This window comes from Cygnus olor, chromosome 7, assembly GCF_009769625.2.
Source record: "Cygnus olor isolate bCygOlo1 chromosome 7, bCygOlo1.pri.v2, whole genome shotgun sequence".
Taxonomy (NCBI): domain Eukaryota; kingdom Metazoa; phylum Chordata; class Aves; order Anseriformes; family Anatidae; genus Cygnus; species Cygnus olor.
This window is the reverse complement of record NC_049175.1, coordinates 12,216,061-12,239,050: the sequence shown is the minus strand read 5'-3', so window position 1 is coordinate 12,239,050 and position 22,990 is coordinate 12,216,061. Positions and strand designations below refer to the sequence as shown.

At 39.4% G+C, this 22,990-nt stretch overlaps 1 protein-coding gene across 5 annotated transcripts; it reads right to left on the bottom strand.

Annotated features, from left to right (window-relative positions):
* Positions 1-1,617: 1,617 nt before the first annotated feature.
* Positions 1,618-22,706, bottom strand: SIRT1 (sirtuin 1). Of its 5 annotated transcripts, none has more exons than XM_040563119.1 (9): positions 22,687-22,706; positions 20,031-20,147; positions 18,608-18,849; positions 17,156-17,308; positions 13,980-14,127; positions 10,969-11,048; positions 6,629-6,815; positions 4,732-5,289; positions 1,618-3,719 (listed from the first exon to the last, which is right to left on the bottom strand). In XM_040563119.1, the coding sequence occupies exons 3-9, from the start codon at positions 18,818-18,820 to the stop codon at positions 3,403-3,405; spliced, it is 1,656 nt and encodes a 551-aa protein (XP_040419053.1). In that variant the 5' UTR covers positions 18,821-18,849; positions 20,031-20,147; positions 22,687-22,706; the 3' UTR covers positions 1,618-3,402. The 5 variants fall into 5 exon arrangements, with proteins under 5 accessions (XP_040419053.1, XP_040419048.1, XP_040419052.1 ...); XM_040563114.1 differs by lacking the exon at positions 22,687-22,706 and adding an exon at positions 22,061-22,546; XM_040563118.1 differs by lacking the exon at positions 22,687-22,706 and adding an exon at positions 21,855-22,032.
* Positions 22,707-22,990: the final 284 nt, after the last annotated feature.

Below are 22,990 nucleotides of genomic sequence, written 5' to 3'. Positions count from 1 at the left end.
TATTATGTAGGTATGACCAGTTGTTTTAGCTTGTTAGCCCTGGGTTTTAACCCCCAGTCACTCCGTAGATAAGTCTATCATTACAGCTGCCTTTAGACTTGGCTGTTCTGATTCAGTATTTAGCCATAGATATTGAACCTCAAGTACTGAACTGTATCTTCCTTTTTCTCAAACTTTATTTCAATTTTTCAGTTTTATTCTGAGTGCTGGTTTCATTCAAATTCTGTATAGTTAGAGCCCCTTCCAATTTGATGCTATTTGGTACTTTACTGTCATTCATTTAATAAGCATTATGTATTTTTGATAAATGAAAAAAAAAGTTAAAATGTACTCGATTCAAGATAGACCATTACGGAATACATGGCTATTCAGAAAAAAAAAAATATTGCAGACTTTTAAAATACTGACAGCTTTTATATCACCTGAAATACTTTATGTATCTAATACAATCATCACTGCATCTAATACATCAAAGGCAGCTGAAGGTGGGTTAGGGAGTGGCTTTATAGCGTTAAAGAAATGCATGTACCTTGCTTTTTCTCTTGTACATCTGTTTAGTATAAATACTGCAAGGACAAAGATGCTTTCACAGGTTAGTAATGCAAATTCTGAGAAAAAGAAGGAACCTCTTTTTTTGAGATTCAGCAAATTACAACTGGAACTGAACACCTTCTTCCGTGCTTCCAAATGAATTTTGGGTAAGATGCTGCATACTTACAGATAACAAATAGTCACTCATCCCCATCATTTACCTCGTCATTTGTTTTACACAGCATTCAAAGATGTCTTCACTGCAGGGAAAGGATAGCATGTGAAATAAAGGAATGAGGTGACACATTCTAGTCTGGGGTTTTTCTTCTGCTCAGATAATAGAGGCAAAGATCCAAGGAAGAGCAAAAAGGAAACGTATTTATCTGGATGTAGAAAAAAAGGGAAGGAAGCTATCTTATTCCGGAGGAAAAATCTTTTCAAGACCTTTCAAAGTGAAGCTGTTAGGGATATGTTAGCTGTGAGAAAGAACGCTTAGTATTTTTAGTATTTCAGTTCAGGTGTGTGAATTTTAGTTTTTTTTTTTTTTGGCCTATATATCTATTATATATACATATATTTTATATATATATATGAGGGCTGCTGATTTAGAAGTGCAGAGGTGAAGCGTGATATGGTTAACCAGTGAAATATGCCCTGAAATCGTTCGTGGTGCAGGTTTCTTACAGAAAGCTGCTCCTGGCTGAGGCTATTGAAGGTTGGGGTGGAAGTATTAAGTCCCCAAATCAAGGAAGCTCTGGGCTGGGTAAAGAAGGGAAAAAGGGAGCTGTGAGGTATAGGAATAAACACTATTGTTCAGTGAATACATCTAAATGTAGTGTAGGGCTTGAAAAGAGAAAAGTCGTTTTCTGAAGGATGAAATTGCATTGTGGTTCAGGATGTCATTTTACTGAGGACAGCGCAGCCTAGCTTTGTTCAGGCTTTTTTTTTTTTCTCCCCAGGGGGTCAGATGGAAAAAGCAATTTACTATATAATACTACATTATCTACGATATACCTTAAGACTTTATAGGGCATCTTTTGTTGAGTTTTTAGGATCTAACTAGAAATTAACAGAAACCAGAACTCAAATGACGATTTTAATAGACTTTAGAACAGTGTACGAGTATAAAACACTGGTTTTGTATTTCAAAAGTTGCAGGAAGATAGCCAGTTATTTTAAACAGTCTTCTACAAAACATATGCCAGTAGATTACATAAAAGACACTATATACAATATAAAAGAGCAGAAAACAATCCTCACTGTAAAAATAATTTAAAACAAAGTATTTCAATTTAAAATATCTCCTATAGCACAAACTAATACATTGTGACATGCAAGTGAAAACTAAACATATTGCATTCTTTAGTGTAGGCAAATAAGAGTTGTATTAGATTTGGACAATGAGACAACATGCCAACATTTTTAGATGAATACAGAAGGCTGTTCTTAAATATTTATTATCTGATGTATCTCATGTTCAAAGAACAGCTACTATACATCTTCCAAAATGTAATAAATATTAAAGCAAAGTATATGAATAATCTACATCGTAGAGATCATTGGGGCCAATGTTGAAAAAGTGGTTTATATAAAAATGCTGTTTCACTTACTACTGCACTGTGCAATTTTACAAAATTATTCTAAAGGCTTGGAAACAATCTGCACTTGAAAATTTGCAACATCCAGTTTTAAGGCAGCCTAGCACTTGAAGATGCAGTGTAATAATTGGAGTAGCAGCTTTGCTTTTAAGATGCGAGTTGGAGCTAGTAGGTGGAAAATGATTTTCCTAACCTGAGACAACATCTCAGAACAGCATGCTTCCAGGTTAGGTTGTTAATCTGTATTTTATCTACTCAGTGGTGTAAGCAGAAGCTCTCACTATTTGAGCTAGTTTTTCCTGATTCTGTTATATCTTTAAGTACTAGAGAAAGATTTGTTTTTTGCACCTTTTCCACACGCTGCTAGGAACACTATTGTGTACTCAGCCAAGCTTCCATGTTAGAGCCTTGGCAGTTTATCAAATACTATTTTTAATGCAAGCTGCACTATATTTGACTTTCTGTATACAACCTGAAAAACTTCTACTGTAGGGGATCCATTTTGTTTAAAAATGCCAGTATTCCAGTATTATAATTGCTAAGGAGCCAATGTCAACATTGCTTCATGTCCACAGGAAGTATTAAACTCAGTAACTTAAGCATTTTCACAGCACTTCTTGATCAGTCTAAAAAACAGAGTAGGATTTTTCAAGTGCTTACTGTCTTGTTTCCATTTTTAACTATCTACTCACATTTAAGTATGTCTCAAACATACAAAGTAACTGTTGAAGCAAAAAATTAGCTGCCACAGTAGGTCTTAGAAAATGCCAGTGTTTAATGACAGACTACGCAAGACTGAAAAGTTTAGCAGAAGCGTAAGAAGGTTTTAAATAAACCAAACTGTTACAAAAGCAAGAGGTGTGAAAATACCATTCTTTGGTCTAAATTAGCTGTTCCCTTTATATTAGTTTAACATTCCAATGGCTTTTTCAAAACTGTTTAAAAATAATACAAGCTGAAATTCATTAAGCAAAAATATGTATTATATACATGGATGCCTGATCAGACAGCTGACTTAAAAGTGAACATAGTGACAATTGTTTAGATATCCCTAGTACCTTTAAAAAAAAAAAAAGATGAGTTAGTGTTGAGTGTGCAGTAATAGAATTTTATTGAAAAAGGTAAAAAACTAAGCATGAAAATCTGTTTTAGTTGTTTATAAACACTACATCCTTATGGTTTTGTTGCTCTAAATTCAGACGTAAACATTCATTCTGACATGCCAAAGCTCCTAATGCTGGTGGAAAGTTCCTGTAACCAGTCAGTGATCACTTTACAATTTGTTGTTTGTTGGATCATTCCTTGCAGCTTCATTTGTATAAGCTGATTCATCAACTGCATCTTGTTCAACTCCATCTTCCCCAAATCCAGCTTCTTCTTCCCTTTCTGGAGCATCCTCATCCTCTATGCCATTATAAAACTCTTCAATCTCACTCTCATCCTCCACATCTAAGCTCTGACTATGACATGAGCCACTTTCGCTACTACTCCCACAAGAGCTAGAAGACATGATATCATCTTCAGAATCTGAGTATACCTCAGCACCATGGAAAATATAGCGATTTGGTGGTAAAAATAGATACTGAGTACCTGAAACAGAATTTAAAAGGTCAGTATCACAGAATCACAGACTGGTTGAGGTTGGAAGGCGACCTCTGGAGGTCACCTGATCCAACCCCTCTGCTCAAGCAGGGGCAACTATAGCAGGTTGCCCATGAGAAATAAAAAGCTAAAGTAAGTTATTCATACAAGATCTTGCAGATATCTGGTTAGAAAGTACCTGCATAGATATATTTTCAAAAGTCAAGCTTATCTGACAAATAGGATTACATTAGAAACCCACTTATTTCAATGTATCATTAGGAACAGCATGTAACATGCTTCACTGGAAAGCTATGTATTCCTTCTCCCCACTCCCTCTGACACAAAACAGTATTTAAACTGTAATTTAGCAGTGCTTTTCACTGGTACATGTTGTATTCACAGCTAGATTGCTGTTAGTTGTAACACAGAATTGGAACCCACTGTACAGAGTATTTGACAAAAGTTTAAACAGTTGCTTTAGAAAAGTGCAATTTAATTCCTGGTTCTCCATCTGTACTGCATTTCTAATGTGATTACTTGTTTATGTCACTTAACAGACTGCCTACCGAAAGGCTTCCTTGGTAAGTCTAAATTTCACTTCAAAATCCAACTGTGCAATTTGGTTTTCAAATCTTATGGCTTCATCATTCAGTCCTGTAAGACAGCTGCCAGACTCAAGAGTGATGTATTGTGCCCACTATCTTAAAACCCCAGGATCCGTCTTATTTTTCTGCAAGTGCATTTGAAAATGTAAGAAGCACTGATTTGATACTTAGCTTCAACCTCCTAACCTCTGATCTTTCTAGTAATCACTGACTAAATTACAAAAAATGCTCCTATTGGCTTCTCCAAAAGAAGAAACTCTGTAATGATGAAAAAGGTAGGTAGACACTTGTCTGAGCAAAAATAACCACAGAGAACACTGATTCCCTCAAGGGCAACTTATTTATTGCTTTGAAGTAAGCCTAGAATAAACATAAAAGTCAAAATCTGCAGAATACTGAAATAAGTTACTCACCATCCAGCCTTTTGCTAATCTGTTCTTTTGCAGGTCTGTTTACCCAGCACTTCTTCAATATTTCTTTTTCTTTGTTTTCTCCGTTGGTGGTTCCATTTTCCTTCATTGTTTCAGAGTTCATTAATTCACTAGTAGCATTTTCAGGGTTTTCAGAGGATGTCTGTGTGCCCTGAAGCTTTTCCTCTGTGCAGCTCATTTTAATTTCTGAGGCAGGATCACAGTTTTCTACCTTACATTCAGCTGGCTGTTCCGACGACACCACCAGTGAATCTGGTGGAGTCATTTGTTCTGGTGAACTAGAGTCTTCTGAAATGTTTAAAGGGGTAGGTGGTAGCTCAGATGAGTGCATTTCGAACTCCTTGTGCGGTCGTGGAGGCTTTTCTGTTATTTCTGAAAGTTTTACTGAATTGTAGCAAAGTTTTGTATATTCGCTACCTAGCCTTTGACATAATTCATTAATAATAACATCACAGTCTCCCAGAAGCTCCACATCGAAGTGTAGATGAGGCAAAGGTTCCCTATTTATTAAGATTTGAGGCACTTCATGGGGGATGGAACCTATACATAAAAAAGATAATTTAAAGGTAGTCATTTGATAATTACAAGGTAGTCACTTCAGCTTGACTTTTACCAGAGATCTAGTTAGAACATTTGATTTCTTTGAGTTGTCTTCATGCATTCACTTGCAATGAGACCAAAACAGACAGATCTGGAAGAGTACAAGCAAGTCTTAAAACTTAACCAAAACAGCAGCTTAAGGTGCTATGCATACTGTAGCCTAACTAGATTCCCCCCCTGGCCTTTTTTTCCCCAGTAAAAGGTGTTTTTCTACTCCAACTAAGCTACAGTTGGTTGAGTGTTAAAATTATTATTAAAGTTAATACTATAACCTCTAAGATGGATTGCAGATATCCTGTGCATTCATTTGATATACTTAAGTGCACACAAAGAATATACTGCTGGTAAATGACATTCCCTTAATTAGCGAAAAATATTTACAGATGCAATTTGTGCTATATGGGGTTGCTCAACCCATTTCTGACAGTCAGGGCTCCAAAACCCTCCAGGCTAGTAACCTAGTATTAATTCCTCAGATAATCAACTCATGAAATCAAGTCCTAAGACATGGATGGAGCAATGGTTTGTGTAGTGGATCCTGACTTTCCAGTCTATGCCCTTCCCCTCAGTCTGAGGATGTTACTACAAAAGCCATGGATGTGGCGCTGTTCCTAGTTAACAGCAGGGGGTCAGTACGTGCCCTTCTCAGGCTTGCAGTTGGAGAGTTTGTTCAGTGTGAGTAAGTCTTGCACTCAGTAGGCAAATAAATAACCAGTGATGGTATTTTCTCAGCCCTTGTGAAGGGCATTTTTTTAAGTGTATAATAGCACAGATGTTTTTCCTTACCACTTTTAAAAGCTAAGGATCCAAATGGTCATATGCTATATAATGCCCACTGTGTATCATGTAGTATAAAGTACTGCCTTTAAACTAAGTTACAGCTCAGACACCAGGTGTAGTTGAACTGATTTTTTGATGCAACATTTATCTTTCACAAGACAATTACTTACTAAATCTTTCAAGTAATTCTGAAAGGATAGTGTGAGCTGGGAGAGAAACTAATTTAATCTTAGAACAAAGTAATCAAGTTCTAGACAAGTAGCTTTTTGGATTATAATTTCATTACCTTTAGATCCATATTGTGCCTTGAGCATAGAAAAAGCACTTAGAATTTGTTACTTCGTCCATTTTGCATTTCAGCTTTACATTCGTAGTAGAAAACTAAATACTTAACCTAGTTTCTTCACTGAATCAAGCCCCAAGCCATTCTTAGAGCTCTTAACTGAGAATTCTACTTTGAACCAAATTTTAGAAGAAATTACCAGAGATAGTTACTTACTTGGAATCAATGCTACTGGTCTTACTTTCAGTGAAGACCCAATGACAATAAGGAGATCAACTTCATTTTTGTCATACTTCATGGCACGATGGAACTGCTCAGGTAAATTCTCTCCAAAGAACACTATGTCTGGTTTCATGATGGCAAGCGGTTCATCAGGTGGACATCTAGGACATCTAGGAACAACCTGCAGTAGAACAGCTTAGATTACCACTGTGGCTGTGACCTTGAAAACATCAGATTTTGGCAATTCATGGTGACTTATTTTGGCAAAAGACAAGGATGTTTCAGTGACATTTCCTGATTTTATTTTTCTGTGGATGTACAGATAAGTACATTTCTTAACCTAGTCTGCAGCAAATGGACACAAATAGAACTAAGGCAGGAATAAAGAGGGAGTCCTTTTCATTCAAAATGGAGAAACCATGAAACTCTGCGCCACAGTTCTTATCTAATTAAGCCGAAGTCTAGAAGTCACGCTCAACACTGAAGTCTAATAACCTCCTATTGGATAGGAATATATTTCTCTTGGTTTAATCTCAACAAAAGCTTTGATTTCACTATCACTTTCCATTACACAGTCTGATATAAAACCCTTCCTAATCAAACAGTATATTGCAGGGCTTTACCTCTCTACTTCCTTTTCTCCGCCAAAGGGAGAATGTTACATGCATAAAGCAACATGGCACTGTAGCAGATGGCTAGCAAAAAGCATACAGAACAAGAACATGGAGCAGAACTTTTGGTCTCCATTTTAAGCTTCTCCAATTCCTCCAGAAATGGAGCAGAGGAAGTAGTGGGGAGTTATGTCAGTGGAGAAGCAGGCTCCCTTTCCCCTCTTGAAACCAGAGGGTTTTCTGACCACTTTCAACTCTTTCCTAGGACTCTTTCAGGGAGAAGAAGCAAGAAGGTGAGTGATGCGAATATATACAGGCAGAACTTATTGCTGAACAATTGTTCTTTCAAATAGAAAAGTTCTCTCAGCTATACTCTAAGAAGTACGATATCCCAAAATAAATCTAAGGAGCTGCAATCTTATAGCAGTCTTCACAAGCAAATTAGTGCTTTGTAAAGAGATGTGTAGTATCTATCATAATAGGACAACACATGAAAGATACATCAAAGAAGACATTTAAACACACAATTCCCTCTTGTAAACAGACTATATACAGAAAAAGACAATATATAACAGTTTAAACCAAAGAACCAGTTTATTGATGTCTGCAATACAACAAAAGACAATGTTTTCCATATGAGAAAGCATTGCAAGGTAAAGGCCTTCCTCTGTAGTGTCAAAGGACCTTTCCCAAAAGTCAAGTCTTTGAAGGGTTAGAAGGAGTTTAGAATCCTTAGAAGGATTAGATAAATCCTTCTTTGAGCAAAACTTTGTAGGAGAGATGTGTAAGAAGCACTGTAGCACAAGAACTAGGAAGCAGTATAGAGAAAACATTCATCACCTCCCCCAAGCTAAAAAGTATTAATCCAGATGCTAAAGGGAAACCAACTTAAAAAATTGCCAAAACACAGAAGGTGGGCAGGATGAATCTTGATATTTTTTCCTTGGATCTCTACATATTAGAAAGATAGCTAATAGCACACAAGCTTTTCTGTAACTTTTTACCCTGCTGTTTCATCTATTGAAGGTAGTAATGCCTTCTTTGCATTTTAAATTGCAAGATTAAGGAAATAAATATACTTACTCTGTATTAGGAGGAAGATGAAATGAAGATCTCTAACTTCTAATTTGGCTAAAAAGACCAAGCAATGGTAATTGTTCCCATCCTCTCCCACAGGAATTCTAATGACATTATTTAATGGATCTCTGTAGAGCAACTGAGGTCCCTATCCAAATTGTTTGAGTTACTGTAAGGGGCCCATAAATATGTTTCAACACTACGCTACTCACCAGCTTCTCTGCTAATCCTCAGAAAGGTCGTCAGTAAGGGGGAGATCTATTCCAAGAGCTGAAATTGATACCAAGAAGTTAAGGCTAGATAACTGGCCACTCAGTTGCCTAGGATTCTCTTTCCCTCCAGAGGCAGCACTTCCCCAGAGCCCCACCACCTCTGCTGTTGTACTCATCTAACAACAGAGAAGTGGAATTCCTTGTGGGCTATTGATGCTATCAGTGTATCAAAAACAAGATAAGTAAAGATTATCTTGGTTTAAGAACATCCAAGGCCAGTTGCATGTTTTCATGGTCCTTTTCTTCCTAAATCTGAGATGCTTTTGCTATTTCCTGAAGCTGCCTAAAATAGTCAAAAGCAAAGTGAAATTGATATTTTTGGAAGTAACTGAAAATTGCTTTACTATCAAGTTTTTTTTTCCTGTGATTTATAATGGCTGCTGCTTCTTATCCAGAAGGATGGTTGTATACAGCAACCTAGAAAAAGAATCACGCTACAGGGAACTAGCACATTACATTTGAACTTGCAAAAGAATGAGGAGCAGCAGCAAGAAATGGGTAGGTTTGTAAACAGATGTTCTTAATGATCAGTCTCTAATATGTGGAAAGGAAATCCTGACAGAAAGATGCTAGATAGTTAATTTCTTGTGAAGCACTTAGGACTGTAAGGGGAAGGACCAGAGGAAAGGAAAACTAATTTTTTAATGGAAAACAGCCTGGGGCCACATATAACTGAACTTCCAGGTAGTGAAGGACAGCGGAGAATAGAAAGTGGACTCAATACTAGGACCGAAGTCTGAAAACCATTTTGTGATGGGGAGATCTTGTTAGAGAAACAGAGCTGTTGAAATGGACAATGGTTTGTTTTGTACATATAGAACAGGTTTCTTTAAATATCTAAGGAACCAAATTCTGTATTCTAGAGAGGCAACATAAAAAGAAACGGCACAGCACCAGTTTGGGAAGTGGAAACTATGGAATACAGATGATGGGAAACAGAACAGTTGTTTTGGAGGCATAAAGAAGGATGGATGTTTTTTTTCTTTCAATAGCTCTATTTCTTGTTGTGTGAAATTATATTCAGCAATAACCATATGGAATTACTGTTCTGCAAAATAACTATTACAGCCAGGGCCTCCCTCAGACTGAGATACCCAGCAACCCTACTGTAAGAGCAGGGCTGACAGATTGCATGTCAGAAGTTTCTTCAGTCTCGTTCTTGGAATTCAGAACCCTCTTTGTTCTCACTGTTCGGAAGTATTGCTACGGGCTTCTATCCCCTTCCCCACACTTCCTCTGCTGGCCACAAGCCATCAGGGCAGAAATTCAGTTCCACATATAAAAGTACAATGATTCAAGTCTTGTTAGGAGAAGGAGTCCTGACCACTGATCAAAACAAAAAACTACAACATGCTTAGGAAGAGTTGTTTAGAAGGAAAACAAAACAAGAAACAAAGCCCAAACCGCAACCAACTGGCTTTGAGGTAAAGGAGTAGCAAGCATCTGTAAGAAAACTCTCAGAAATAAGGTTAATAGCAAAGTAAACCACATTTCAAACATCCAATATTTCAATGCTACGAAGCATAAGTCTTATGAGATTGGCATTTCTTAAAGCTTTTACTCAAACATCTCTTCTGAAAGGCTCTCATTGAGTTCTGTTTCAAATGCAGTACTTGAAAGATGTTCTCTTCATGTTTCTCATTTAAAATTGCAACTGTGGACTCTATCAACCCACAACAAAGTCTCCTTCCATTTATATATACAAGATCTTTTTGATCATTATCTCTGTTCCTTCAAAAGATAGGGAACAAAAGCAAAGAGGGTCCAACCAAGCCAAAGCTTATTCTAGTCTGACAGAGCAGAACTAACTCCTGACTTGGCTCTGGAGCACTTTACACCCAGATGTGGGGAGCTGGGTACACAAAACAGTTCACAAGTCCTAGAAAGTACACATTGGACATCTATCTCATCCTTCTCTTTGCTCAGAGGCTGCTTTATACTGTGCAATTTCTCCATGCATCATCTACAATTTACGCACTTTTAATGTACGTAAATGCTCTAAGAGCAACTGATGTTATAAATGGCTAAGAATACTTTCCCAGTGTGATAGAGTTCAGATTAGCATAACAGGTATAAATCCAACTTCCTACTTACCATTTTAAGCTCTACTTTTCTCAGAATTGCCATTAGAAATGGACTCCTATGGTTTTGTTCTGCCTTTTTCCCAATACCTCACTTTGCAGTGTAGTAATTGAGTATATTTTTAAATACTAGAGCAAATGCTAAAATACAGATAAAAACACATCTTCCCATGTATTTCATATGTTTCTAAGTCATGAGTCTTTTAAAAACAAATGCAGATCTTTTAAACAATCCATTTTTTGTATGTTTTAAGAGTTACTTATTAGAAAGCTGCAGTGACTTAAGTTTTTACCTGATTGAAAATATCTCCTCGAACAACTTCACAGTCAACTCTGTATTTACAGATCAGGCAGGAAGCTGTTGCAAAGGAACCTAAGGGGAAAAACCCGTATGGTAAAAGTAAAGAATATTCAGTAATTCAGGTTTAGTCTTTTTGCCAATTATGTTATGACACAACGGCTATTATATTGCAGTGCTAAACAAAAAAAAAGTCATTAAAAAGTAACTTAAGAGAAAGATGCCTGTGGTACTAAAGGGTAGTTCTCCCAGATGTGAGTCAGGAGCAAGTCTGGTTTAGCAGTAGGATATCCCACATGCATGACAACAAATAATACTGCATCGTTCCTCCAACCTGTGCAAGCATTTAGAGTCTAGATCTCTAATTCCTTATGGCGATAAAGGGCAAGAAGAAAGCCCTGCTCTCCCACTGTGACTGAGTAACTTAGAAGGTGGTAGAAAAGTCTCTTCTAAAGGAAACTTTAAAAAAAGGTAATAATTAAGATATTGAAAGCGTCAAGTATGTGCAGAAGGTGGGAACAGCTAAAAACCTGGAAACAGCTAAAAACAGATGCTCAAGACTAGACATCGTTTGCTCTTCATATGGTGTGTCACAGACACATCTGTCAGACTAGCAGACCTAACCCTCTCCGAGGCATCTGTTAGCACCTACTTCCAACACTATTTTTTGAGTTTTTTCCACTGTCAAAGGGACAGTAGCAAGAAGTTAGGCTGCCCCACACCCTAGTTGTGTAGCCAGCAGGCCACTGCCTCTATCATTCAGCTACAGCAATGGTAAGGAGTATGATCTAATTCCAGATGTGCTGGTTGAATGCAAAAGGCATTTTAAATTCACAACCTACATTTAAGATACAGCAATTCTCATACTAGCACTTTGCTGTAGTTCTGCAGCGTGAAATGTGTTGAAGCGTTCATATATGAACTCCCCAAACCGTTACAAGGTTCCTTGTCATTGGCACACTCATAATTAACTTCAGGCTGTCACAGAGAGAAAGAAAGAATAAAGATAGAAGTACAAACCCTTAAACAACAGAACTTCAGTTTCTCTTTAGCCACTACCATTAGTCAACTAGCATTTATTACTGAGCAGCATAACTGTAAGTCAGATAAGGCTTGATAGACTCAAAACAACCATTTTAGTTTCCAAAAGCCGCACATTCTTGAAGTCCATAGCATTTTTTCAACTGTTACAGGATATACACTAAAGCTGGTCTGAAATCTGATTACTGTAGCATGCAACTGAAAAAGTGGAAAGTTTGAACGTGTCAGTGACGTGCAAAAACACAACCACACCAGAAATTCATGACAGATACCTAACAAGGAATGATAACCAAAATAAAATGCATGATACACTGACTACGTATGGAAACTAACATTAGATTTGGGTTATTCCGTGAGCTGGATTCTATGGTATGCTCTTTGGTCACCAGGACAGAGCATCACATTTACTAGGAATAAAGCAAACTGACAAATCTGGCACTGAGCTAAACTTTGTAGATAAGGAAGCCAAGTGAGTTTGGTCCCTGGAAAAGGTTGAATTAGACTCTCTAAGAGTCAGTCACGGTTAATGGGTAAATTTCAATCTCTAGTACCAGGCTGGCATCCCTGAACTGCTGACAGCTGGGACAGAGAAGAACAGCATGTAACTTTCTCCAGATTTTACTTTGGATACTGTGAGAATGCTAATAAGTGGGTCTTGGTCAGGCAGAACCAACTATCCCTTCCCTCTAGCTATCTGTTACCACTGTTTGAAATGCATCCTCCAACATTTCATTCTCTCTCCCTCCTGCAAGGAGCATGAACTGATTAGAACAGCTCTCTGTAGTCTTACTTTGAGATCAGGAGATAGCCTACTGTTAACCTAGCAGTTAATCTCTTCAGTTCCAGTTCTAATGCCAATACCAGCATTAAGTCAGGTCTTACAAACGTCAACATTGCTTTTAAGCAATTTATTTGCTGAAGTCTACTGAGTGATCTAGACACACACTACAGGAAGTGTGTTCTTTGCTTAAAAATGGATCCTTGACCTTTTAGCTTGACATTTGCAGGTTTTTCAAAAAGGGAAGCATATCAAACAACTAATTAAAAGATTCCACTTAATTTGGCATCATAATTAGAGAATGTTTGACACTGAAGGTGTAATAAAACGATGTTCTGTTCAACAGCTGATTAATCTGTAATATTTTATACATAAGGTAAGTCACTGAAGTGACAAGGTACTTTAAGATTTCAGTGGAATGTATTCTAAATTAAGAATGAGCAGCTAAACTACATTTCACTAACAAACAAATTTCATACTGTTCTCATACATGAATATAAAGAAACACCAAATACATAATAAAAGGGAAGGTCTAAGCTTGTGGATCTTCACTGATGCAAAAGGACAACCATTTATCAAGCATTATCTCTGAAAATAGTATTTCCACTTGACACACCTCTGCTTTAAATACTGGAGCTAACTTACAAAAAAAAAGTTGCATTTTCAATCTGTAAAGTACATAGTCCTGTAAGCAGCAGAGAGACACATGGAATGTGTTTTGGCCAAACACATCCTTGTCTGGTCCCTAGTCTTCCTGCTGACACAGTTTTCTATTCATTCTTCTGTTGAATTTTAAGAAGCCTGGTGGAACATACCAAGAAACACTTATAAGGAGCTCTAAACTTTTCCTGAAGCTATAATGGAAAGTTCAAATTCAGGAAAGTTTAGTGCATTTAATGAAAAAATGCAATATATCAGTGTTAGCTACAAACATGAAATTGGGCTTTGCTGTCTGATATGTCTGAAGAAAATGTTTCTCAACCTCTTTCTCTGCTATTTTGTTTTGTTATTCTATTCGTAATAGTTTAACCTAACACACTAAATTATTTTAAAAGCAGAATACTTGTTCCTGAGAGATGTCAGTTAAAGGAAACAAAAATATCAATCCCAATAGCAACTACCTTGTTACTTTCACCAGTAAACATTATTCATACATGTAAAAATTAAGTGAAACTACAATCACTAACCGTGACACTGAATTATCCTTTGGATTCCTGCAACTTGTTCCAATGTGTCTATGTTCTGAGTATAGTTGCGAAGTAGTTTTCCTTCTTTATCCATCAAAGCTATGAACTTGTGACAGAGAGATGGCTGGAATTGTCCTGGATAGATTTCCTATGGAATTCGAAAGTACATTAGAAAGTGTATATGAATACAAAACTGCAGCAATTGACACAGAGCTGAACAGTAGCAGCCACAATTATGCAAGCATTTTCTGTAGTCATCCCCTTTGCATTTTGCCATTTCTCTCAGACCCAACTCTTCTTTCAACAGCTGAGCTTCTTGTCATACTAGGATGAATTGCTCCATGCAGAAGTTGGCATTCTGGTCTTTGTGCAGCACAAAGCAAGGTCTAGGTCTTTCTTGGTTTTGAGAACTATAAGGAAGGAAGGTTGTTTTTCCGTTTTGCCAAGCAACCTCAGTGTTTGCTATTAGAAACATGCATGATTTAACAGCAGTCAGATAAAAATTGCATGAGCAACTTGGATTCTAGTCTTTTGGTTTAGGATAAACAGATTTTATTCATCAGCAGCCATTCCTAGGAAATTAATGCCCAGACAATAGAACTACAAATTGGACGAAGTGGAAGGCAGGTGGTACTCAGAGCAACTTTGTGAATTTAGCCAATTACAACAGCCATCAATTAAAACCTTATGGCGTAGCAGAGCAGTTCCACTGGCCCTGAGAGATGCTTAGCCTTTCCATGAGCTCAAGGCAGAGGAGAAAGGCATTTAAGGAGCCTTGGAAAAAAGGGGTGCATTTTTATAGAACGATTTGATGCTTGCTCACAGTGAACAAGGAGCCTGCCAAAAGGAAAACTGAAGTGTAGGCACCCAAATGAAGGCTTCATACTAGGAACCTCTGCCTAGAGCTGACCAACCAGAGCAGTTCCTCCAATTGCTGTGTGCCAAGGAGGACAGCAGCAGCAGCAACTATCTGTTGTTCTGCAGCACTTATTTAGAGGAGGAACTTGGATTCCAGACCCTCTGCTCTCCGATCACTCCCACCACGGAACAGCAACTGGGTTGGAGTCTCACCTGGGAAATGCAGGCCTTGATACAGAAAGTTAGCAAGGAGCAGGCTGCTGCTTACCTTTACCAGGACGTACTTAAAGCTGAACCACAAGTTCTAGCACAACAGTGGACTGTTTCATTTATCTTTGTGACAGCCCTGCTTTGGCTACCATATAGCCTAATAATTAACACGCAAAAGAGGCTTTTCGAAAGTATTTGTTTTCCACAAAAATATTTTAAGTTACTCATGTTGCTGAAGCTATATAGGTCTTTGTACTTAAACTGCAGCAATGATCATTGATTGCTTATGGTGATATCACCTAGATTGTAACTAGGCTACTACACAATTATCAGATATTTGTGTGGTCTTAAGAGCTTTTGTATCTTAGTCTGAACAAGCAAGATGTGTTCTGCCACCAATAGCCATACAAATAAATACACGGGAACCAAAGGGAAGGGTCATTCTGGAAAAATAAGAAAAGTGTGAAAAGACAGAACGCAGTGAACAAGCGGAAGCAGATGCTTGTACAGATGAATCAGTGAAGCAGGAACTAAAATGAGTTTTTAGCATTAATGGTAAGAAAGGTAAGATTGGCTAGAGAATTAGAAATGCATATACATACAGTGATCAATGGCAGACCTCTTGCCATAGATATACAAAGACAGAGGGAATGAGGCAAACATGATAGCGCACATTGAGAAGTACACTAAACATAGAGCAAAGCCCACATACAGTAAATGTGCCTTAAAATGTATGTACTAAAGTAACAAATTCATCTCGAAGTCCAAATATGCTAGCTGAGTAAAGTAACCATTGCTCAGGCAGGGTAAATAGCTTTCAGAGTTGCTACTGTTTGCTTCTTCCTTTTATTTTTTTTTTTAATACCAGAAGTGCTGACTTGCCACGAACTTGCAAATTTATTTGGCCATTCTTTGCTTCTAGAGTTAAAGGAACTTAAAGATTTCATGGAATAAAGAAGCAATAATCTAGCTAAACCAAAGGATAGAAAATAAGAACTTATTTCAGGAAAAAATTAGTAGCCAACAGTATTCCGGTAAATGGGCATATAGGAAGACTTCAAATAGTATTTTTTTTTTTTATTTCAGTATTAAAAACCCACTGAATACACTAATGAACATCAAAAAGTGTTAGAATCTGGATAAGAGATGTTCACAGAAAACCAAGCAACTGAGGCATGCATTGGTTTCTCTTTTCCAATCTCTGGATCAATAACAGAGCAGTAGTATGAACTGTGAGCAAAGGGAGGAGAAAGTGAGCACAATCAGCAGTGATAGGTTTTCACCAGTCCTTACTGGTCCTGTAGCAGTATTTTTTTTGTTTCTCAATATCTAGAGTTTCTATATTTCCTTCTTGTCTCCGAGAGATAATTCCTGCATTTATAATTAAACTGTTTATCACCATCATCTTTCTGAAAACTGCTACGCCCTTACTTTTAAGAAATTAACACAATCCCCGTAAAAAGACTTGAATTTCCTAAGATGTACAGAACCTTCTGACAACTACATCAAAACCTGAAACAAGAACAAACTCATCAGTGCATGAAACTGCTTTACTCCTCCAAACCTTAAATACAGCAATAAAACAAGAATAAGTTCTATGACATGAAACAGCATGCCACAGCACTTCAAATTCAAATTTATTTTTCCACTTTACTTATGTGTGGGCCAGAAGTTTCTCATTTTATTTTTTAGTGAATGTAACAGCAGCTAGGAATACTGAGGATTGAAGGCTTTTATTTATCCTCCCTGAAATCAGAAACACCAACTGGAATGGTTGTACACACAGTGAACTTATAAGAGGAAAGGTTGAAATAAGCTTAAAAAAAAAAAAGATAAGTTGCTAAGTCTTTTCAGTAAGTCTAATACATGGTTGCATACAATGACTAAAGTAACACTGAGGATATAAAATCAATAGATTGCAAAGACCCGCTCAAGAGGAGAGTCGTCATGCCACTGAATGAGATGTCTCATTAAAATAAATTCTATCTTTTTAACAAAAGACAAAGATACCCTTTTGTTAACAGAGTAATTCAAAATCTGATTTATGCATCTTAATAGTGTTATTTGTCTTTACTGACCAAGATAAAAAAATGGCTGGAAAACCATACCTTTGCAAACTTAAAAAATGGCCTGGGATCCTTTCTGAAGTATTCTATATCAAACATTGCTTGAGGATCTGGAAGGTCTGGGAAGTCTACAGCAAGGCGTGCATAGATGCCATCTCTTGATCTAAAGTCAGGTATTCCACAAGACACAGACACCTGAAATATATTTCTGCAATAAACAAAACTACATATTGGGCTACAAAGAGTTACTGCGATACAAAGCATTTGTGAAGCCACATCCCTGCATGCTCAGTGCTCACAAACATTAGGAACAAAACCAGCCTCAGTTCCGTGCATCCCCCCCCCCCCCCCTTTTTTGGGCTAACATAATTTTCAACTCATAAGCAGGAGAAATAGCACAGAGGTTGATGACCAGGTCCCCCAGAAACTTTCAGTACAATCCATACAAGCAGTATTAAGGCACTAGAACTTTTAGTACTGAAAGTTCTGTAAGAAGTGCACAAAGATTTAAAATAAAAGCTACATTAAATATGGCTTACTGTTCATTGAGCTGCTAACTTACCTTGGGACAAGGTGGTTCACTTTTTTTTTTTAAACACATGCTAATGCAGTAACAGAATAGATTCTTGCTTTTGATGAATAAAATGCTTCTGATAAACTAAGCTAAGCACTGTAGTAGTCGAAGACTAATTTATTGTCCCACACTAGCCCAGAATACTGTCGGAAGAGGAGGGGAAACAGCTGTACAATAGCAATCGTAGGAAGAGCAAGAATGGATAACAGAAATAGCAGTGCTTTTCTGAAAAATTGGTCTGAGTTGGATTATCATCTTTTCTGAACAGTGTCACACCCCCTGCGTGTGACCAACAGAAGCAAAAGAAAAAGATCAGTTTTCATACCATGATCAGGTACACAGGTATAAAGCTGCAAATATACAACAGTTCAGGCATTGTTTAGTGAAACAGTAAGTAATCTTATTACCATCATAGTGTGGCACATTAAAAGTAATATTCAGTCTACTGAAATCCAATCAAACTCTTCGCAGAATCCAACCCCTTCCTTTTTTCTTCCCTTTTCAAGTCCTATTCTTCTAGTCCCTCAGGCTCCACCAGGCATTTTAAGAAATCCACTGAGACTTTATTAAGAAAGTCATTACCTTTGTTTGAAATGAAAAAAAAGACTAGGATAGAAAATGTTCTGGAACAGGCAGATATAATTTTATTTCACAATAAGTTTGCGTGAAAGCAATTGTTTTAAGAGTTTAAATGTTTAACAGTATTTTCTTGTAAGAAGGGAGATCTTGTCATTTGCAATTTAAGCTCCAATCTTGCAGTGTGCATCATTCTAGCGGACAGCTTGTACCTCCTCTTCCCATCTAGCACAATTATTTGATTACCAGCGTTGCCAGTGTCAGACTTGCATGCTGTAAAGCTTTGGATAAGAATTTAACCAACTCCCTATATATTCTCATACTGTCATTGCAGGAATACGTACCCCAGCTCCTGTCAAGACCATAATTTTTTTGCACTCTTGTAAAAGTTTCACAGCATCATCAATAGTATTGATATCTTTTCGCTTTTTTCTTTTTGGTGGTTCTGAAAGAATGTTTATGACAATTTGCCACAGCGTCATATCATCCAGTTCGGGTGGAGGGATTGTTTCTGGTAGCAGGTCTTTCAGAATTGTTCGTGGGTCTGTACCTAACATGAGATGTTGCTGAACAAAAGTGTAAGGACCTAAGAAAATTTAAAAACAAAGCAAGACAGAAATGAACTGAGTCACGTATTTCCTGTGTCTGTGATCATCATTCTATTTATTAATGCTTGCCACTTCATTTTATTAATCCAATTTAATGCCCTGTTCATTCAAAACCCTGTATATGTTGGTCAAAATTCTGAAGTGATAGCCTAGCTAGGGTTTTATGATTATTTTGTGTTAACCCATGAAGGATTTCCTAGGAAATCAGTCAAGGTAAAAAAATCACAGCTCATAGCAAGCTTGATGGCTCTTAGAAGCACACATTTAGCAACATGATTTTCACAATGCATCTCTATTTCATGGCTTCATTGGTGTTTTTCCATAGTTTCACAGGGTATTCACAGAAATTAGTTGAAGGGACAACAAACATGCATATACTTTTGTGTCTTTCATCAAGACAAATGGGCCCACCAATCCATGGAATTTTTTTATTGTTCTTTTAGTCATTTAACACTAATCATTTCAGACATGACCTCCTACAGCCATCAATCTTTCCAGAAACACTCAAGAATAAGGCAGTAGAAGAAAAATAAATCTTAAGCTACACTAAAAAAAACTATCATACATGTTTAACCAAAAGGTACCAACATTGATCCCGTAATGATGAGATCAGTAAAGATAACATACGGTCAGATTTTAAGTAAAATATTTTGTTGCCATCCTGTCCCACACAAGTCACCAGTGACCTCACCAGCAGTTCTCACCTCTGCATGAGGCAAAAGCTTTCTACCAAGGTCCTGTGCAACAGATGACATCAGTTTCAGAATTATTAGTCCATGTATTATGTAGGACAGTGGGCCCTACAGTGAAATTAGTCTAAAAATTGTACAAGAAGTGTTTCTTGATCCTTAAAGTATAAGTAATACTAAGTAAGCAAGAAATATTCCGATCAATTTTCCAATTCAGTGAGTTTGCATTTATGCCTTTAACATGGATCACGGCAGGATTTCTACAGAAAAAAAATGACATTTTAATCAAAATACAAATTCAGGTTCATTTTTAAATTCCTTAGGTATCATAAAGGATACAGTAAATAACTAATCTGATGAAAAACAGTAATTGGTATTTTTTGCAACAGAATAAGTCATTTGAAGACTAGGAAGAACTAAGGAACTGTTCAAAGGTAGACAGGATCTAAGAACATTATATAGACTTCTACCTATACGAGGTCTTGGGGTCCAATCACTAGAACTTGCATGTGAGGCTCTGTCATCTTCATCACTATCACAGGAGTGAAAACCATTGGCTATGATTTCATCACTAAAAAGAAAGTTATCTGCAAGACAGCACAATAATGACATATTACAACACTTGAGCCAAATGACAGTTCATGTATCACAAAATCTGAAATTGTACGCTATTCAAGTTGATTGCAATGAATTACAAACAGTTTCACCACTTAGACACTTTCTTTTTTTTTTTTGGAAAGAAGTTAAAGATCTGCTAACTAGCCTTGGATTGAATGCCGGATTTGCTATATTAATACTGGCTTCAGTGGGCTGGATGTTGACCTGAGTGAGGTTTTCATTCTACAAAGTGTTGGGCACGATGTTTATTTGCATGTTCCAAAAAAACCTAAAGTACAATCAAAATTATCTTCTCTTACAGTAATATGGAATAAAATTAATGCACCACCACTTACAGAACAGTATTTAGCTAGGTTATAAGAGCTAATTTAAAAACACAGTTGGACACAATTGAGGTGCAGAATTTTGTTGTGCTGACCACATACATGTTTTTATGCTATTTCAGCTATGACAGAAAACGTGCTACCTTGAACCACCTTCACTAAGTTTATCATCCATTTTACCTTGCAGTTGGTCTGGCGTACATCGCTCAGCTAGTGGCCTTAAGCCAGAGTAACTCAACCTAACTTCATCATGTGTCTAGAAGAAAGACTCTAGAGGGGAACGGGATACTTGTTTTACAGCGTGCAACACTAACCCAACATTTAAGGAGAAATTCAAGTATTAACCTGAGTAGTTGATTACAATAGAGAGCACTGACCTTTTCTAACAACCTTTTCTATTAGAAATAAACACATCAAGTATAGCTTAATTTGCTGAAAATCTATGAACAAATAAAAACAAGTTTCAGTCAGTCTCTAAGCAAAGGGTCGCTACAATAGTTTTTGACCTCAACTTGAATGAATTCCTACAGTATATTAGCTAGGTTACCTCACTTTACTCTTAAATAAAGACCACCACAAGACACCACCATATTTTATTCAGAGGTTGTGCTGTCCTGTTTTCCTTGGTCACGTAAATAAATTGTATAAATTACTCTGATTAGAATGGAAAAGGGTAGAAGACAGAAATTTGCTTTTTATACTTGTCTTGCTCTGAGAGCACAGAGGTGCTCTTCTGACTTCTTTATTTCTTATTATTTTATATATTTACAGCATTTCACTTCTGTCTCATGATGCATGGAGTCTGTGAACATCGTACACAAAGATTATTATGAAGGAAAAAGAGTTGATTAGTACACATCAGTAAGTGTAAAGTTACACTAAAACAACCTTTACGTCTCCTGTGTAAAGGATCAAAGCCTACATTGTTAAAGACTCATCACATACAGGTCACACTGTTTTGTGTTTCTGAAACATGACAGATAAACAGCTTAAGGTAACGGCTCAAATTGTAACACTCCCCCATGTATTCACCTGATTCCTCAAAGGGAAAAAGGGATCTTGCTAGAAATAACCAATACAAAGCAAAGCATGCCTGAGAGTTAATAGCAATTTGAGCAACGGGCTTCTTCTCAGGCATTTCTAAGAGATCATTAGCTCTCTCGTGCTGTTCCAGTGAGATTTTAAGCAACAAGGCTGCTCCAGGTGCATCATGCAGTGCTGTTCCCTTTCAGATAGCTTTTGCCCAGAGAAGTTTGTTCTGAAGTTTCACCGAGGAGTTACAGGTATCAGATCTTTAACTGCTTTCCAGCACAAATCGCAAAGCCCCTGCTGGCAGAGCGCGCTACCTTCTACCTTTCTAAGCAGCCTTCCCGAAGCACCCCGCCAAGCAGCGCGGAACGCGGCGCCCCCCGCTCAGTGCCGCGATGCCGCTGCTGCTGCCCGGTGCCGCCGAGCAGGGCCCGGCTTCGCACCGCGCCGCGCGGTCACGCAGAGCCGGCCCGGGGGACGGCAGGGGAGGGGAGGAGAAGAGAGAAGGAAGGGGAGGGCCGGGTGCTCACCGGGCTGCGGGGCCTCGGCCGCCCCGTTGGAGCGCTGCCCCCGCCCGCATCCAGCGGCCGCCTCCGCAGCGTCCTCGCCGGGCGCCGCCTCCGCCCCCTCCCCCCGGCCCCGCTGCCGCGGCGGCGGCTCCGCCCGGGCCAGGCCCCGCCGCCCGGCCCCATTGTCCGCGCCGCCGCGGCTCCGGCCCGCAGCCGCTTCCCCGCCGAGCCCCGAGCCCTCCGCTCGGCCGCGGGCTCCGGCGGCCGGCCGCTCCCCCGGCGACTCCCCGGGCGCGGCGGCGGCGGGCGGCGGCCCCGCTCCCCGCTCGGGCCGCGGGGCGGGCGCCGCGCCCTGACCGCAGTCGCCGTCGTCCGAGGCCAGGCGCTGGCGCTTGAGCGCGGGCTCGGCGCTCGGGGCCGCCGCCACGGGGCCGCCGCCGCGGGCTCTGAGGAGCGGAGCCTCCCCGTCCGCCATCTTGGAGCAGCAGCAGCCGCCGCCCCCCTCCCGCCCGGCGCAGCGCGCAGCAGCGCCTCCGCCACAGCCCCAGCCCCCTCCCCCCCCCCGAGGGAGCGATTTAACCCCGGCACGTGACCGCGCCACCGCCCACGCGGGCGCCCGCCCCGCGGAGGCCGCAACAACAACAAACCGCGTCACGTGACGGTGAAGGGGGCGTGGGCGGCCGCCGTCACGTGACATGGGTGCGTGCTCAGCTCTCGCGCGGCGGGGCGCTGCCCATCCCCGTCTCCACCCCCGCGCGCCGTGGTGGTTGCCCGTCACGTGACCGGCGGCGGGGCGCTGCCGCCAAATGGCGGTGCGGGGCCGCGGCGGGGGCCGGGAGGGGCCAGAGGGGCGCGGCGGGGTCCGCCCGCCCGCAGCCGCGGGAGGCTCGGCGGGGCTGGCTTTCCCCCCGCACCACTCTGGACGGCGGCTGTCAGAGCGCAGCCGGCGCT